Source organism: Parasteatoda tepidariorum, chromosome 11 (genome assembly GCF_982258835.1).
Source record: "Parasteatoda tepidariorum strain Cologne lab strain chromosome 11, Ptep-v5.0, whole genome shotgun sequence".
NCBI classification, from domain to species: domain Eukaryota; kingdom Metazoa; phylum Arthropoda; class Arachnida; order Araneae; family Theridiidae; genus Parasteatoda; species Parasteatoda tepidariorum.
This window is the reverse complement of record NC_141765.1, coordinates 78,597,106-78,612,881: the sequence shown is the minus strand read 5'-3', so window position 1 is coordinate 78,612,881 and position 15,776 is coordinate 78,597,106. Positions and strand designations below refer to the sequence as shown.

The following is a 15,776-nucleotide window of genomic DNA, read 5'->3' as shown; positions in this document are numbered from 1 at the left end:
AATTGGAATTTCGAGACAAAATTCACATTAAAATCACAAATAAAAATTACTTTTTTAATGCGTCAAATTTTAACTTCATTACATTTAAACAAGCTACCAACCAACCAAACATGATATTTTTTTCCCTGCAAGTTTAAAAATTAATAATTCTCAAACTAATTGTGGGATGTTAAATTTTTTCATCCTGTCATTCTCTTTGTACATTTTAAGTCTTATTTTTTGTGCAGCAGTGGTACTTAAAATTTTTATCTATACAGTAGGGAATCGATTATCCGGAACGATTGGGACCATCGCTATTCCGGATAACTGATTTTTCCGGTTTTCAGAATAGCTACAAAAAGCCGTTTTTTTTATTGTTAAACCCAACTAAAAAAAAATTTGGAAGTAATCTTAAAAAGAAGAAAAAACGATGAAGTAATACACTAATGATTATTTCCAAATGATGGTAAGGTTAAGATCTTTCAAAAAAGAAAGAAAAATCCTAAAATCTTATGAGGATTAAAAAAAAATAATTAAAAATAGCGGAAAAATTTATCGAATTTCGTTCCGGTTTTCTGGTTTTCCAGTTATCTGATTTCCGGATAACGGGTTCTGTACTGTAATTAGAGATATGTAGTTGAAATTAAAAAAATTTATCATAATACTAAAATATCAATTATTTATTATGATCATAATTATACTGCAAAATTTTCAATTAAAAAAATTATAATTTCTTAAAATTGTATGTGTGTATAAAAGATTTTTAAATGTTTTGTTGAATTCCATGCCAACTGAAACCAGTAGTGAATTTTTAAAGTTTAAGCAATATCCTTGTATTTGGTATCATTTTAGGAAATTTGTTGTAATTTATAAATTCAAAAGTTACTTTTTGGAGTTATGCATGATTATAGTAAAATTTATCATAAATAGAGAGCATTCATGATTTTGACTTATTCTACCAAAAAAACTGTCTATTTTAAAGAAGAATAAGTTATTAAAAATATTACGATTTTACATATAGTTTGATTTATATTGTAAAATAAATTATTCCTGAGTCTCATTATGCAGAGATTACCATTAAAAAAAAATTTGTTTTCTTATTTTTAAGTCAAAAATTATCTCAAATATATACTGCCTCTCTGCTACAATAGTTCTTTTTAGTTTATTTTATTCATTACACAAAAAAACTTTTTAACTTAATATTTGATTCTTACATTCAAGTCTATTAGAACAATAATGTTATGTTATATTTTTGAAAAAAAATTTAAAATTTTAAAGTTTCTCATATAACAGAGGGGATGTAACAAAGAGGACAAAACTAAATGTCCCCTCAGTTACACAAAATTGATAGGTTGACCATTAAAAAGAAACTATAGGAATGTAAACAGCTGCTAATGCATCTTGATTCAACTAGTTTAAACCAGTTCCTCCACTATTAGAGCACACTTTTTACACAAAACTGTGCCATTTTTATTTAATAGTGTGTTTAGTTTATAGTTAAAAGTTTTTCAAGTGAGTAATCAATATGGGAAAAACTGTAGCAGAAAGAATGAAAGAATATAGAAATAGAATGTTCCGAAAAAAAGATATTTGTAAGAAGAAAGATAAAGAATATAAAACAAAAATTTATGATAACAGAAGTATTTTGAAAAAAATAAAATTAACAGAGAAATAGATAAATTGAAAAAAAAGAAGACAAAGGAAAAATAAAAAAGCACTGGTACAAGCAGTAGACATTCAGGAAGGATATTCTCTTTATAATATTCAGGGATGAGAGTAGTCAGAAAGTAAAAAGGAGGAAATCCAAGAAAAAAAAAATTATATATATATATATATATATATATATATATATATATATATATATATATATATATATATATATATATATATATATATATATATAAACAAAAATTTGACAAAAAAAGTGCGATTTTTAAACTTGTAAACCATGTGATTATAAATCCCGATATGAGGCTTTTAAATCACGTAAATATGAAACTCTACATCGAATTTAAAAAATGCGAAAATACAAATCATGATATTTTAATTTTTAGATCACGATGCATAATTTTTAAATCGTGCGATATTACATCCGCAAAAACGAATCACGACATTGGATTTTAAGCTCGCGTGAATATGAATTGCTACGTGGGGTTTTAAAAGCTCGTAAATACAAATCGCGATATTGATTTTTTAAATCTCGTAACTAAGAATCGCAATGTACAATATTTAAATCGCCTGAATAAGAATCGCAACGTCCAACTTTTAAATCAGGTAAATACGAAAATCGAGGTTTGATAATGAAATCGCGATTTTAAAAATGCATAAATACGAAACATGATATTGGATTTTTAAATCTCGTAAATAAGAATCGCAATGCGCAACTTTTAAATCAGGTAAATACGAAAATCGATGATTGATATTAAAATCGCGTGGACAGAAATCAAGATATTTGCAGAGTCTGGACTTGGGATTTCTAAAAGGCTTGTTTGTATTGTTTTTGTTTAGACATAATAAATAAAAATTTGCAAGATTAATTGAATGAGCAAATAAATATTTTCACAGCAAATATACCTCTATTTTTATTCTCTCTCTCTCTTTTTTTTTCACGCCAGAATACAAGAAGCAGCGACGTCAGAATTACGAAAATACGAGATATCCAGCCGACGGATAAAAAATACGGAAAATCTTATTTTCTGTGTGTGAAATCGGAGAAAATAGCCAATATAAGTAAAAATGCGGAAGGGTTAGCAGCTAGGGCGTAGATTGAATTTTCTGTTTATCTTTGAAAATCGTAAATAAATATAATTATTTTACTTCAACGACTGAATTTAAAAATAAAAAAGAAAGCGGGATATTTATAAAAAAAACTAAACTTTTAGAGAATCGGAGTTTTTGTTAAAAAGGCTGAAATTCGAGAGACCTCTCATCCCTCATTCAGCCTCATCATTCGAGAGAAAAATCTCATCCCTGTATAAAGGTCAACCAGTTTTATCCCAAGGAAATGATTTTTAGAGAAACTTCAGAGGGAGGAATAAGGACTTCAATAATTTTGCTCCGCGGAAAATTAAATTCCTCATAAAATATTTTAACTTGAGCAAAAAACAATTTCAGCGGAAATTAGCGGGGGAAATGGAAAAATCTGAAAAAAAGCGGAAATCCGCGGAAGAATCTCATCCCTGAATATTCCTTAGGCATTAGGGAAAGCTATAAAAAAAGCAAACCATGCATTACCTGCATCTCCAAGAAAACATCTACTGTTTTATACATACTCTGTAACCTTGCTACCAAAACAAAAGAAATAGCCTAAGAACAAAGTTTCTGATGAAGCAAAAAAAACTTGTAATAAATTTCTACTCATCTGATAAACTTTTTTACCAGACTTCTGGTAGAACTGAGTGAGTGCATGATTGTCAAAGAAAATGGACAGAAAGTCCACAATGCTAAATGTGCACCTTGGGGAAGCATATCAAGTATCAAAGTAGATGCATCCAAACATAAAAATTGGCAAATCTATGTTTAGCTGTATTACGACCTATCCATATATTATGCAAAGGTAAAGCACCATATAAAATGTGTATGTGCTATTGACGAAAATGTGAATTTTCTATTAAAATCACAGTTGTTTGCCTAATAATTACATAGAATTGCTAAATATAGCGACTTGCAACAATCGCTCAATTGACTTTTTATTTCATAACCGTCGTTGAACAGCCGACCCAAATTTAAGTTTACGGCTACCAATGTTCAACTCTGTAGCCTTATAATTTTGAACCCAATCAAAAAGACAAGGGAACTCCGAGATCAGTACCCTCAGAAGTATTGATTTGTTTTGGGAACTTGAAGGACTTTGGGACCTGACATATTTAATGTACACCAGTCACCATTTAAAACACTGGGATTCCTTTGATGTTGCTATAGATAATTTTGCAAGTGTAAAAAGTTCTAGGAAAAAATTGGGTAGTTAATTTTGCTGCCCAAATAACTGAAATTGAGAAAGAAACAAACAATGCACTTGTTTTCTTTTTTTTTAAACAGGGTCTGGTAAAATTTAAAAACTTTTAAATATAACTACAAAGATGTAGCACGGTTTTCAATTATAGCAGTGCTAACTCCAACTTAACTGTGCTGCAGTAGGGCCATGGAGTGTCCGCCATCTTTGGCCACTGATTAGAGCGGAAGCCCAACTGAGGAGTAAAGGCACTGCCGTGTCGAAGCAAGGCAGTGTAGAGTCCAACATTTTGGGCCACCGCAACGCCGATTAGAGCGGAAGCCCAACTGAGGAGTAAAGGCACTGGCGAGTCGTAGCAGGGCAGTGTAGAGTCCGACATTTTGGGCAACCGCAACGCGGCACTACAGCCGCGCACGTGCCGTAGTAGGGCCGTATAACTGTGGTGTCACTTTTAACAGTGATATTTCCCTTTAACTTTCTGTCAAATTTGTAAGACGTCCTCTCTGTTACGATGCATTATTTGGACTTAAAAAAGGGGGGGTTGGAATTTTAAGTCCTATAATAATTTATTTTACCTTGAGATGTGATAATTTGAAAAAAAATTACAGATAATGTTTAGGATGGTCCAAATCACAGAATTTAGAATAAATAACAGTCCATGTGAAAAATGTGGGATTTTATTTGTCCCCTCTGTTACAAGTACTTTTAATTAACTTGTAATTTAATTATGAGGCTCTTTTATTATTTTATGCCAATTAATTAAACACTGCCCTCTAAAGTAGCATATTCTAGTAGAATTTTTGTTTTCAAAAATATTTAATATATGTTTTAGAATAAAATACTTGTGTGATTTCCCCTCTGTTATGCTTGGAATTCAACTTTTTAATTTGTTGACAACAGCAGAAGCGAAAAAGATTGCAAGGTAGAAGAAATCGAAGATGTTTCACATCTATTAATATTGAGAACAAACGTTATACAAATTTAATTCTTTTTCCCTCTCTTAAATATTTTTAAATTTCTATCTATATATAGGTAGTAGGCTACCCTTTGTGTAAAAACTTGTATTTCTATTTACACAGGTGTAAATTTATTTATTTTAGTTTTTGATATTATTGATTTATAAAAGATAAGTTATTTTACTCATTTTTCAGTTAAAAAGATTACTTTCCATAAAAATTTAGACCTAAGTTATACACTTAAAAAATTTTAGATAGTTTTATTCCATGCATGCCCAGTAACAGAATTTATAAATTGAATCTGCAGCACTATATGCATAAATTCGAATTTGTCTGTGACTGCAACCAATCAGACAAAGATTATATTTGGAAAATTTCAGTTTAATCTAACATACAAAACATAGCAAATTTTGCAAACATTAAATCTTTAAAAATTAGGCATAAAGACTTTATGTTGTCAAAAATTTTAATTGAATTTTATTCAATGATACAGTACAGAACCCGTTATCCGGAAATCAGAAAACCGGAAAACCAAAAAACCGGAACGAAATTCGATAAATTTTCCCTCCATTTTAAAAAAAAATATTTTTTTTCCTCATAAGATTTTAGGATTTTTTTTTCTTTTTTGAAAGATGTTTACCTTACCGTCATTTTGGAAATAATCATTAGTGTATTCCTTCATTGTTTTTTCTTCTTTTTAAGATTATTTCCAAAAAAACATTTTTTTTTGTTGGGTTTAACAATAAACAAACGGCTTTTTGTAGCGATTCAGAAAACCGGAAAAATCAGTTATCCGGAATAGCGATGGTCCCGATCATTCCGGATAATCGGTTCCCTACTGTACTAAAAAAGATATTGAATAAATACCAATGCAGTTAAATCTGTGCTTTTTTCTGTAATCAAGTAACAGAAAAAATCATTACTTTTTATTCTTTGCAATCTTACATTCCATTTCTATATTCTCTCATTCTTTCTGATGCAGTTTAATCTTAATTCAGCTTTTTAATTTTCATTCGATATAAGTTTAAAGATGTTTTTAACAGCAGTCTCAGCGATTTCTCCTGATTTGTTTGATTGTTTTTTTTTAAATGTAAAATATAGCTGAAAAATATGAAGATACTGTAATAATCTATAGCGTCTGCTGCCTTGCTAGAGATTTTCTTCTATCAGATATACATGAGAGCCTTTTTTATAAACACAAAGTGCTCTGTTATTATAAATTGATTACATAATAAATATAAATATATATATATATATATATATATATATATATATATATATATATATATATATATATATATATATATATATATATATATATAAGTTACATAATAAAAATATTTATCCATAACTATAGAAAACACCTTGTAGGAAGAATTTAATGCTAGTAAGGTTTGTTGCAGAAAGCTAGAAAAAATTCTGCCAGAGGGTCTGTGTAGCTGTTTTCTTAAACAAATAAATTAACAGTTTGTTTTGCTCATTTTCAATTCATTTCATAATAAAAATTTTAATTAATAATAAAATGACTATAATTCATCAATATGTTATATTAAATTATGGTCAAATATAAATAAAATTTGAGATTCATTATCCATCAAATAATTTATAAAGTTAAGAAAAAAATAAGTTTGGTGTGCATTTTTTAGACTTTTAAAATAAAAGCTAAAAGGGAAAAATATTTACAGCAGCTATTTATCTGTTTTGTTTGGAAACTGAAAATGCAACCAAATTACATGTAATACTTTTATTTAAAAAAAAAATATGCTAAAGTAAATAAAAGTGTAATGAATTCTAAAAAAATTTCATTCTATTATAGACCTCAAAGATCATGTATTTAACTGGCTTTCCCTTTTACATCAAAAACTCTTAAAAAGAGAAAAAAATGAAAAAATTACTTTATCCAAATTGTTACATACCAGACACATGAATATTTGAACCAGCATAAAGTGGCTTATGAGTTCCAAAGATGGCAGCTTGCACCTATAATATATATAATTTTAAATATGTTACAATAAAAAGTTTTATTTTAATCTTATAAATATCTATTTCCTTCCCATAAAATATTCGAAAGTTTACTCCAATTTTCAAAATTTAAATTGTGTATATATTTACAGTAATTAGGAAATTTGATATTTAGAATACCTTATTTCTAAGAGGCCCTGCCATCTTGGATTTCAGATTAGGTTTTTAATTTTCGTTCTTTATAATAATTTGAATCAAACGAATTTTTAATGATACAGTATCACTCTTCTTTTGGACATGCTCAATTTATGCCAATAGTATCGATAATCGATGTAATGTTTTGATTGTAGTATTTTCGGTAGTTGTTGATATTAATTTTCATGTGGTTTTTAAATATTCCAATATATTTAAAACAATATGGAAAATAAGAATTGTGCACTTGAGTATTTACTTTTTAAGGCAATAATTGGATTGAAATTTTGGCAGTCATTGGTATTGATTTCTCCAGAGTTTCTAAATCTGATATTTTTATACAATATTATTTATTACTTATTACAACAACCTAATCTCGAAACGAAACACGCATTTGAGGAGTCCGATACGTGTAATTTTGTTGCTGATCTTTTTTTCGGAAATTACTACAACGGATCTCATGACTTTTAAATATCTTTTTTTATTGTGATGATTATTTTCAAAATGTGAAGAAGGAAATAATTTATGTACCCCTCCCTCCCCCTAGCAAAATGCAAAAATATCATCCATAATATTAGATTAAAAAATTACTACATGTTCAATTAAAAAAAAATTATATGGTTCTTTTTTTTTACTGTAAGCACACCTCTTTTGCCAGTTTGAATTAGTAACATATATGTTTTTTATTATTAAAAACATCTTGCAGAAAGATATTAGTGCTAGAGAGTTTTGTTGCAGATAGCTCAAAAAAATTCTGCCAGAGGGGAGCCCTCTTAATTTAAATATTTGTATTGTACTAACATGTGCTTTTATTTAGTCATCTTGAACAACATTTCAGGATAAATAGTCCGGCTCTAATTAAAAAATGTGTCCTAAAATAACTAAGGGGACAACTTAAATAACATCTCAGCCTAATGAAAAAGCAAATGACAGCATTAACAGCTTTGGGCTCTTGCATGAGGCCCATAAAAATGAGAGTAAAAAGAAACGAAAAATACTTCAAAGCTAAATGACGCTTGAACTTTGTATTTAAAAATTACGAAAAAATAAATAAATATACAAATACTACTCACTAAATACTAAATACAGTAAGAGGACATTATTAATTTCTGATTAATATGTTTTAATTTTTGTCTTGATGAAACTAATGTTGTTTCAAGTATAATTTGGAAGAAACCTATGAAAGAATTGTAAATCAATCAGGCCAATTTCCTTCTAAACAATAGGTACTTAAATGGATGTTTTTTCTTCACGATAATTACTTATGCAATGTGTAATAACTTAAATAATATAAATAATTAAATCCTTAAATTTTTTTTTCTTTCAAGCTATTATAAAAAATTGAAATTAAAAAGAAAAAAAAATCAAAATTAGTTCATTCTTCCACATACTTAAATTCCGAGGGAAAAAAACCACTTTCCGTAATAACAGTTATACCTTAAGTTATTCTTTAAAATATGTATATTAAAGCTCTTCCTCACAGAAAAGGGCACTCACTCACTAAGCACTGTAAAAATTTATCTAAATGCAGGGTTCATTCTAGACTAAAAAAAGGGCAGGGTGCTAAAAATTGAAAAGGGCACTATACTTTTAAAAAAAAGGGCAGCAAGTTTAAAAAAGGACATTGTATTTTATAAAAAGGGCAAATATCTTACCCTTCTTTGCATAGTTAAAATGAATAATTATATATAAGTTTACTTTTATCACAATTATAATTATCAAATGTATAACTACAATTTTCCAAGGAAAAAAGGCTACAGTTTGAATTGAAAAATTTAAAAAAAAATTCAAACGAGATTTTTTTCCTTTATCTCAATATTTCTTAGTTCACTAAAAATATATTTAAAATTTTACATATACCTTTGAAAGACCTGGGGAAACAACTGAAATTTTTCAGATATGTTTTTCTTTCTCGAGTTGATGATTAGAATAACTATTTTCAGATAAAATATGAATATTAATCTTGAAAATCATTCTATTATGTATCTGGCTCTCCCTTATAAAAAAATAAAATAAACTGCGTTTTTAAGCTTAACTGTTGAAAACGAAGTTCTGAAGTATATACATAAAAAACAATATTAACAAAAAAAATTGCAAAATAAAATTCATACTTCCAGTCATTTTAAATAAAAAATACTGGAAGTTTTATACTTGAATTCAGTCGCAGCAATAATATCAAATTTACACGTTAATGGCAAATGTAGTAATATTTCTTTTAACATTAGTGTTCTAGTTTTTTTTTATCAATAAACCTAATAATATATTTGTTGAAAATTAAAGTCGTTCAATTATTAGAATTCATTTGAAAATAAAAAAAACTAATACTTTTAAAAAAAGAAAAAATGCCATTTTTATCAAATCATGCAATACAAAAATTCATTTTAAAGATAAATTCTAATAAAAAAAAAACTTCAATGCTCGCAGAATGAAAGTAAGAAAAAAATTTGTGTTGAATTAAGTAATATAAATTCAAATTAAATATTTTAATTGAAGAAAACTTATAAGTTTTCAACAAAAACCTAAAATAAAAACAAAACTTATAGTTCAAAATAAAATTCAATACTTATTTGGTAATGTACTTTATTATTTCATTTTATTAATTCTTAGATTTTTTTATATAGTAAACGTTATCTTTTTTTTTTTTATCGAAAATGATTACTTAAGCAACAAACAGTGAGCAGTTTAAAAATTCACGTTTTCCACCACTTATGAATTTCTCAGGTTGCTATCATATTGCATTTAAATTAAGGATTTAATGAGCATTTGGCACTTTAGTCAAAAATTCAGTTGGTTAAATGAGCAGTCAAATATACCTCAGAATATTTCTTTAAAAATATATTTTTCTGAGTTTTTTTTTTTTCTTCTTTTGAATTTGTATAGATATGATAAAAAATATAAAATTGTATTTTGACTATATTATAGTATTGTTTATTATAAGAAATAGTTTTAACATAAATTTCAAAAATTTTAAAATCCATGTTTCTGCACATGGCTTGCAAATTTATCTTCTAGAAGACTAAGGGAAAAAAGAAAGTTGGAAAACTAGATTACTTTATTCTGAACCACAAGTTTTTGAATTACTGCTTTTTTTAAAAAAAAAAAAATTTTTTTTTAATCAGACAAATCTATTTCGTTATTTTTTCGATACTTCTAATTCTGAGAATTGAGAACGATTTTTTTTTTTTTCATTTTTGCTTTTTTCTATTCTGCTTCAGAGCATTTCTGTTGACTTAGTTCTTTTTTTTTTTACTTTTTCTGCTGCTTTTATTATAACGCAGCATTTTAACAGAACGTCTCATACTATTAATTTATTATCACTCTTTCCCTGTACTGTTATATAAATAACTGGAAATATAGAAAACTGATTTTCAGTGTTAAAAGTTTGTTTTAGGAACCAAGAACAATTTGTTTTTTCTGTTTTTCTTTTTCATTAACTTTTCTTTTTATAGGCATTTTTATTATGACACAGCATTTTTTTCAATGAACGTTATTAATAAACTTTTCTTTAAAAAAAAAATGAAGAAAAAAATTCCTTTTTGCGTGTTGTAATAACATCGTAGTTACAAAATCACGTGGAAAAGTATGGCAATTCAAAAAAAAAAAAGTAATAATAATTACTTAAATTTATGCTTAACTCAGCAAGAATAAAGTTTGTCGAATGTGAGATTTAAAATTCGCATGTCGTAATGAAATTATAGGAATTTTTTATAGTACGTGGGAATGCATAGCAATAACTACCGAAAAAAATAGCTTAAAATAAGAAAGAAAAGCAAAAAAAAAGAAGAAAAAAAATAAGATTTAAGATTAAATTGTCACAAATAAATTGCACCAAAAAGTGTTTATTGAAATTAATAAAAAATTCAGGATTTTCGAAATCACGTTACAAAGTGGAAATAAGTGTTTAACAAAATAATTTATATTTACGATGAATTCGAATTAAAGAAAGCGCGTTAAACATACGTTTACTATTGAATCTATTAAAATTGAACGTGTCAAAACGCGATGACTCAAAAGTGCGATTAAAATTTTTTATTGTGATCAGTAGCTCTCGCGGGCCGCACTTCAGTAATAGGCGGGCCGCAGGTTATGCACCCCTATGATAATTAATTGCAAGGAAAGAGTAAATAAGACTAAAGGAATTTACAGAGCAACAATAAAAAAATAATAGAAAATAAACTTTTTTATAGTTACGAAGTTGTTTAAAAAATTTATACAAATAAATCTGTGTGAAATCAAAATTAAATCCAAATTAATGTAAGAACATTTTTGAACACAAAAGCACTACCTAAAGCTAGAAACGCTACCGTTGTTTTTTAACACAAAAACGCAATAAACAGTTAAAATATCCAATACATGAGCATCAATTAAAATGTTAATTATAGGAAAATAAGATTGCAATAAAGTGTTACAATAAAAATAAATTATGCAAAAAAGAAAAAAAAAAAAAAAAAAGGCATATTTTTAATATCAAATCACCCTAAAAAGAAACTAACAAATCAAAGTACAAGCAAAAAAAAATAAAGGATAGAATCGCATATTTTTGTCTGCTAAAAAATAAAATAAATTATCCTAAAATATGAAACAAAGCTGCAAGACAACGAAAAATAAACGGAGAAATTATTAATAAAAAATAAACAAACTAATAAATAAAAAAAACTTCTCAAAAACTAAGTCATTCTAAAAAAATTTAATAAAAATACTACGCAATAATCTGCATTGAAGCGAAGTAAAATCGTACTTCATCAATTCATGAACTTTTGCAAGAAGAGAAGGAAAAAAAACCCGAAAAAAAAAATTATAAAAATGCACTTAGTCAAGATTTTCTCTTACAAAAAAAAATTATTATAAATAAGATGGATAAATAGATAAAAAAAGAAGTATAAATTAAGATGTTAAAGAAACGAAATTAATAATAAATAACTAAAAAAAAGAAAATTGCTTTCATGATAAATACTAAATCAGCACAAAAAGTAATACTATATATTAAAAAAAAAAAAGAAATGTATATAACTTATCTGAAGTGTAAGAAACTAACGCTCGCACTGTTCAATTTTCTTAACCATTGAATGACCATGGAACAGCCTAAGTGATTCTCTATTATAAATCACTGTCACTGTACTAATTATGCCCTGCCTAAAGGCGACGCCCCCTGAGTGGAGACTTACCACTGATTTTGCCAATTCAGATTTTTTTTTATCTGGGTATGGATGCACCTAATAAAGATCGGTGTGGAAAAAAGCTTTTTTTTTTCCTTCTTAAATTTCAATTTCGAAAGGGAAAATGTCGCAAATTACGTTATCAAAAACGTACAAGTACGTTACAAGTAAAATTACGTTTTTCTATGACAATTCCATGACTTATTAAGTCTGGCGCGTACGGACCCTGTGATTAAGAGAAATAAAATAAAACAATTAAAGCAATTACAAATTATTATAAAGTAAATAAATAAGTTATTAACACTAGATTGCCTAAGGAAGTCATTTTGACTGCTTTTAATTTCAATTAGAAAAACAATGATGTCTATAATGACACAATTTCTTAGAATTTTATGACTTTTTGTACAACATATAATTTTTTTTATTGTTAATATTTACTAATAACTTGCTAAATAACTGTAAATAATATAAAAAATGTTAAAAATTAATTTTAAACAAATTTATTTACGCATTCACAATCCTGTCATTTTGACTGCTTTTCGGCAATGTAGGTATATACTAATTTTCCGTCTTTCTAGTGTTAAAAAAGATTCATTTGCGACCGCAGCACTTTTTATTGTATTTAAATTAACATTTTAAGTTTTAAGAAGAATCAAAATAAAAATTTGCTCATTATATTAAAATAAATTCAATTTACAATATTTACGACGCACGATCTTACAAACGCAGAGTTAGTAAAGCGATAACATTGATATTAAGAATAAATTAATAAATAAATAAAAAGCTGAAAAATATTAAATGAAAAAAGTTTGGTATTTAAATTAATCTATCTAATATTACAATGCATTGTCAAATCATGGTATGTGATATAGATCATAGCCGAAATTGCAATAAGCGCAAAAATAAAGACCAAATTTCTGTAATAACGAGAAAAAAATAATTTAAGTAACAGTATAGAAATGTCATATTATGGAAAATACAACATAGAGTTATCGATGGGCTTGGTAATTGTGATAGTGTCGAATCAAACACCTCATTTGAAAAATATCGTCAAACAAACGAGTTACTATTAAAGAAAGAAAACCATTTCTTAATTTATCAATTTATTTAGTTCTATTTAAAATGGGCGGCAAAATTAAAGCTGCATTGTGATCATTCAGAAAAAGAAAAAGAAAAAAAATTTGCGCATAACACATGTTGTATCTTCAAATAAATTTCCTTTTTTAATATTTTTGAGGTACAAGAATACAGCTATAAATAAATTTAATACTTTTAAATAAAGGAAAGTAAAATAAATTTTAAAAAAAACGGAATAAAAATTATCGTTTGCTAATATCTTAAAATAACTTGTAATGTAACATAACTTGAAACTTATTATTGTAAGAATTGTATTGCGTCATTGTAAAAAAAAGTTTATTTTAAAATTAGAATTTTTTTTCTTTTTTTTTTGATAAAAAAGCTTTTTTATTTCGTAGTTAATTGTCTAAGTCCCTTCACTTTTGAAATCAAAAGTAAAAATTTCTTTCTTCCTTCAAAAGAATAAAGCTGGACAGAGGGGTCCAGAAGCTACATGAGAATGTATCTTTTATCTATATGACCTAGTCCGACCCCTAAAATTGTCTACAGGCCTTGTGAACAAGATTTCTTCCCTTAAAAAATTCTTTCCAGGAAAACTCTTGCCAGGCCTACTGACCGTCATCATAGCAGTATGGTTTCTTAAAATAAGCAATACGTCCATTTCTAAGAAAAATAAATTTTTCTAAAAAAAGAAAATAGGAACCCACACAGCTGCAGGAGGGGTTGCATTCCCCGAGGAACTTCTTGGAAGATCTCTTATTTAAACTACTAACTTCAAGAGGAAATAGTAAAGAGGGGGGGGGAGCTTTTCGGAATCTCATTTACCCATAGCTTTTGAGCTAGAGGGAAGACAAGTTGATTTCAAGAAAAGTATTACTAAGCTCGGGGGGGGGGGGGAGAGACAGGACAAAGAAATCCTTTCTTACGGGAAAGTGGTATCTTTTTGGAGGGGACACAACAGGGCGCATTTAATTATATCAGGGCAGGATAAAAGGAGTAAAGGGCAATAGGGCGGATATTTTATATCAAAAGGGCATACGGGGCGGGCCGCTCCGTAAACCCCGCTTAGAATGAACCCTGCTAAATGTATAATATTATGCAAGAACTGAACTTGATCTTCAACAGTTTTTAAAGTACCCTCTTAAACTATTTTACGCATATATTTCAAAAAGTAATTCTCATACATTATCAAAACTAGAGAAAAATTTCTCAAGTTTATAAAAAAATAAAGGCATGCTAAAACACAATATGAGTATAAAATTTTTTCAAAAAAATAAATAAATAAATAAACTGAAAATTATGAAAAAATGAGCATTTAAAGGTACATTTTTTAAAAAAGGTATTTAATTAAAAAGTAATTTGAAAATTTAAAATCAGTAAAAAAATTCATTAATATATGCATTAATATATTCATTAATTCATGCCCCACCCTGGAAATAAAAAAAGAAACTTATAAAAATTTAACCAGTTGAGAATAATCCTAACAAAGAAAATATTTGTAATAGTAATAAGAATTAAACCTATAAACATAGGTAATTCTACCACTGAGTAATTATTTAAACAGTGAATTATTTATTTTTTAAAATGTTATATGAGCAAAAAGGCACTGTTTTTAAGGAAAGGTGGCTTATTTTTACATAAAGACACTTATACACTTATAAAGAACAAAATGCACATAAGGCGGACCGTCCTTCTAAAAACGCTTAAGGAGAACACTTGGAAATTCACATTGATTTTTATCACTCTTTCGGCATTTATTACAATTACTTATCATATTTTCATTTATTTCAACATCGTTTTTAAAATCCCGATATTTTTAATAAAATCTTATTACAACAGGCAACATTTTCAGAATTTCAGATCAAATGAGGGTATTTCCATTTAAAAGTCCAACAAGAAAGCTAGTTTGTTCCAATGCTTGATCCAGGATTTCCCTTGTCTACTAGATCGGGTTCAAAATTACAAGGCTACAGAGTTGAACACTGGTAGTCGTAAACCCAAAATTGGGTCGACTGTTTAAAGACGGTTATGAAATTTAAAAAAGAAAAACTTATGGCTAAATAATTGTATTGGTTTTATTTAGTTTCTACCGTTCTTTTTTTCCACAGCACTTTTTCCAGTATCCTAGAATAAATAGGTTTTTTTTTCTGGGAGCAATCTCAGCCTAAATGAGAATTGAAATTTCTAATTTTAGAGGAGAATTTATGAAGTGAATAACCTTACTTTTGAGTAGCTAGCTGACCACTGTCCGGGATCTGGAAATCCGTAAACAGCGTTATTAAAACACATATTAATGACAACAATAAGAGGTGTCATATTAAATTCATATTTCAGCTTAACTTTCCACATGCTCATCTTAACTGTTGAAGCAAACACTCCACTTAATACTGCTAAAAGACAATTATTTAGTCACTACCAATATAAACAAAGTTTTTTAAAGGATTGATATATTGATTGATTCATTTCGAAGCTTTTGACTGTCTATTTCTATGTAGTTCTGGC

The 15,776-nt window shown here is 27.5% G+C and overlaps 1 protein-coding gene across 2 annotated transcripts in view; it reads right to left on the bottom strand.

The window, feature by feature from the left end:
• The window catches only part of LOC107451510 (Golgi-pH regulating cation channel), an 83,027-nt gene extending 67,251 nt beyond the window's left edge, over nt 1-15,776 (bottom strand). Inside the window, exons 1-2 of one of the 2 annotated variants that reach the window (XM_087154926.1) lie at nt 15,498-15,776; nt 6,804-6,867 (exon numbers count right to left, since the gene is read on the bottom strand). In XM_087154926.1, coding sequence (XP_087011052.1) covers nt 6,804-6,867; nt 15,498-15,629 — 196 coding nt within the window. In that variant the 5' untranslated portion in view covers nt 15,630-15,776. The remainder of the gene's footprint in view (nt 1-6,803; nt 6,868-15,497) is intronic. The other variant, XM_087154927.1, reaches the window with a different exon arrangement.